The following is a 3,739-nucleotide window of genomic DNA, read 5'->3' as shown; positions in this document are numbered from 1 at the left end:
CAAGTCTTGCTGAGCTTCCTGCCCCTGAGTCCCCTCCCAGGTTGTGTGACACAGACACCCCCAGGCCCTGGGAGTTCTCCAGAGTGGAAAAACAGCCCCTGTGGCCAGGGAGCCGGGACACAACCTCGGTCTGGTCTTCTGTGGCAAGTCCCCATCCACGGCAGGGGGTACAGGACATGCATCCTCCTCTACTGTGTCACCTCCTGGGAGCAGTTCCTCTCTGACAGGGACATTAATCTGTGTTCCACCACTTCCCACAGATGCTGCTTGAGGACTCCCAGCACGGAGAGCAGATGGAGGAGAAAATCCAGCAGTACCAGCAGGTCAGGCTGGTGCTGGGGGTGGTGGAGCAGGGCTGGTGCGCCCTGGTGCCCAATCTGCTGGCCATGCCCGAGCACGACACCCGTGAGAAGGTCCTCAAGCTGGTGGGGGTCCTGGTGGCCTTCTGCAGGGAGCACTACCGGGGGGACCCCGCCCTGGGCACCACCCTCAGCCTCCTGCGCAGCGAGTACGAGGAGCTGGCGGCCGAGGAGCAGAGGGAAGGGGACAAGGACGGATACTTCAGGGAGCTCCTGGGCTCCATTAACACCATCATCCAGGAACTGCGGTGAAACCGGGGGTTCTGTCCAATTCCAGGGAATGCAGGGTGACAGCAAGTTTGGATGGCACCAGTGTAGGTGCACTTTGGAATAAACTGCTGGACTAAACGAGATCCCAGCACTGTGTGCCAACAACTTTGTTATTAAAATACATTGGGCTGTGGGGAATGTTTTCATGGCATACTGCTGCGCTGGAAGAACAGAGGTGCACAGTGGAGGGAACAAGCTGGGGGCTCAGCTAAGGAATTTGGGATTTGCAGAAAGGGAACAAGCGGTGTTCCCATGGGGGCCATGCTCGTGTCACTCCCAGGAGGGGATGTTTGAATCCCTGCACTTCCTCCAGGCCTGGCAGAGCCCAGCTGGTCCCTTCCATCCCCCAGCCCTTGCAGGGCTCTGCCACCACCAGGGATGGGCACAAATGCCACCAGATCCATCCCCACCTGTGACCCTGGAGCCACCAGGCTTTGTGCTCAAATATTTGAGGCTCCCTTGTACAGTGTGTCACTTGTCACTGTGAAGTAGCAGGGCTAATTATAACTAATTTTTGATCTTTCTCTTTTTGGTGTTTCAGGCTGTTTTGCTGGCATTAATTTTTTTTTCCTATTTTTATCTGAAATGCATTTCCCAGCCAGCCTTGCCAAGGTCTTGCTTTGTAGGTTTAAAAAAAATAAAATCTGATAGTAACAGCCAGGGCAACCATGGGAAGGGGCTTTTCTGCTGGAAACCTGAGCGTCTGGAGTGATGCCAGGTGAATCAGGGATCCAGCAGAACTGGAGGGGATCAGCACAGGGATTTCTCAGCCCCTGCCTAGCTTTGTCACTGTGTCACAGCTGGATTTAAGGTGGGGATTGTCTAACACCTCCTTAAGGAATGAGTCAGGGAGAAAACCACCAGCAGCCCTCCCTGTCCAACCCCAAAGCCAAAACCCCACTCGCTCTTTCTAAAGTCATAAACCTGACAAGTTTTTGTGCAGGGGCTCACTGGGGATGCCTGTGCTGGCCCTGGGGATGGAAAGGTGCCCATGGGCCTCCAGGGCAGCTCGGGAGGGAGCAGGTGATGGCTCCTGCTCAGTGCCACTCGCTGCCAGCCCTGGGATGGCCCCTGTGGCCTGGGATGGCAGCTGGAAGTGCCCAGGAAGGTCCTGGTGATCCCTTTGGGCTGTTTTGCACACACCGGCAGAGTGACACAGCCAAGGACGTGGAACACTCAAAGGAGCCAAAAAATGATAACAAATAACAATTTCCTGGCAGTGCTGCTCCTGAGGCACTGGGCCCTGGCAGGGCACTCTTGGGGCACAGGCTGTGTGAGGTCTTGGGCAGTGCTGGCGCCAGGGACCCCACACCCACACCCTGTGTCCCCCTTCCCAAAGGGCTCCAGGCTCTGCAGGGGGGTCAGGAGCCCAAAGAGGGGTGGCCAGAGGGAACCCCTGGGCTGTAGCCACCCCTACTCTGCAGCTCCTGCAGGCCTCAGGGCTCATGTCCAGGCAGTGCAGATGGGTGCTTGTACGGGAAGGTGGTGACAGCCATGGAACCTTGGGGGGCACCAAGAGCTGTGCCATGGGCAGCCATGGCCAAGGCTCAGCCTTGGGGGTGCAGCCCATTCCTCCGTGTGCATGGCTGTGTGTCCCCAGAGGGTCACAGAGAAGTGCAGATGAGCCCTGGGCTGCTTTCCCTGGCCATAAATGCTAGCCCAGGCCGGTGTCCCCACTAATGACAGCTTTGTGTCCCAAATGGTGCTGCTGGTCCACAGCCCGGGGTAATGACAGGGCTGCTGCAGCTGCCTGGTCCTCCCCAGGCAGGGCCAGGGCCAGGGCCAGGCCAGTCCTGCCCCAGCCCCTGTGCAGAGCCAGCCCCGCTGTGCCGGGAATCCCCCAAATGCCTGCAGGCACGGAGCAAGGCAGGGCTGGAGGGGCCCAGGGTGGGGGTCCTGGGGCAGATGGAAACCCTGATAGGGCTCACCAGACCCCCTCCCAGTGCAGGTCTGGGAGGTGGGATGGGCAATTCCATATTTAATTTTGGAGCTAACAGGGCCCCCCCATTGCTCCAGCTTCAAGAGGGGGTCAAGCGTTAAGCGCTGCAGTCACACAGGTGGCCAGGCCAGGACCAGCTCCCACTCCTTCCCCTGCACCCACCAGAGCATCAGGAGGGCTGTGCTGGCTCAGCCTGAGCTCTGGGAATCCTGGCAGCCTTTCGGCAGGGAATGGCTCAGAGCAGAGCCCACGGGCTGTGTCTCCCTGGGACACTCCCCAGACCTCACCATCCCCCGCACAGGCGGGGCCTGAACCCTCAGCACTGGAGCAGCTGATGTGCCTTGATGGATTTTTCCTTTTCTCACCCCTTTGTTGGGGTTTTGAATGCACTCGTCCCTCCTCATCCTCTCTGCTCTCTCCTCAGTTTTGTGTTTGAGGTTTGGCTGCCGTGGCCTGGTTTGGACCCAGCACCCGTGTAAGCAAACGCAGCTCGGGGTGCCCCGCTCCCCTCTCCTGTCCCGCTCCCGACACATTCCAAAGGCGCTGGGAGCAGGCAGAGCTCGGAGTGGGAAAGGCGCTCATTAACGGCCATTAAATCGCGGCACGGAAACTTCACACACAATTAAAGCGGCATAAATTCAACGTGGCTCCATTCACCGCGGAATTGAATTAAGAGCACTTGAAATCTGGAATAAGACGTATCTCCTGAGGATTTAATGTGGTTTCACTAATACACTTTAGAAGATAATGTGGGTTCATCTTCCTGAGATCCCTGCACTGCCAGGTCTGCTCGGCTCTGGCACAGACCCAGCAAAGCTGCTGTCCCACTGCACTGCAAAAAAACCCCAAACCCAAAAATCTTTAAATCCTTGCAAAAACCCCCCAAAACCCCTCTAGCAAGTACTCCGGCCTGTTCCAGGCGGTGCTTGGGGAGCAGCCATGGGGAGCTGGCGGGTAGGGAAATCCCACAGCCCTTCCCTGCCCAAAGCCACGGCGGGTCCCCCCATCTCCACGGAGGGCAGGGAGTTGGGAAGGTGGGGTTTGGCTCCTCGCTCACCCCCGGAGCTCTGCCCGCCCGTTCGCTCCCTCCCGAGCCGAGCATCGTCCTCCGGCAGCGAGAGCGACAGCACGAGCCCTTCCCCAGCGCTTAATTACATGGAGCAGTAATTAC

The 3,739-nt window shown here is 58.3% G+C and overlaps 1 protein-coding gene across 1 annotated transcript in view; it reads left to right on the top strand.

Moving 5' to 3' along the window:
- LOC102032406 (nucleotide exchange factor SIL1) overlaps window positions 1–762 on the top strand; it is a gene marked incomplete at its 5' end in the record, with an annotated part of 39,993 nt that extends 39,231 nt beyond the window's left edge. The window contains one exon of the mRNA XM_005428633.3: window positions 261–762. Coding sequence (XP_005428690.1) covers window positions 261–611 — 351 coding nt within the window. The remainder of the gene's footprint in view (window positions 1–260) is intronic.
- Between the last annotated feature and the right edge of the window lie 2,977 nt (window positions 763–3,739).

The sequence above is a fragment of the Geospiza fortis genome, unplaced genomic scaffold (assembly GCF_000277835.1).
Source record: "Geospiza fortis unplaced genomic scaffold, GeoFor_1.0 scaffold608, whole genome shotgun sequence".
Lineage (NCBI taxonomy): Eukaryota > Metazoa > Chordata > Aves > Passeriformes > Thraupidae > Geospiza > Geospiza fortis.
Note: the sequence above shows the minus strand (reverse complement) of the source record. Positions and strands in the feature narration are given on the sequence as shown.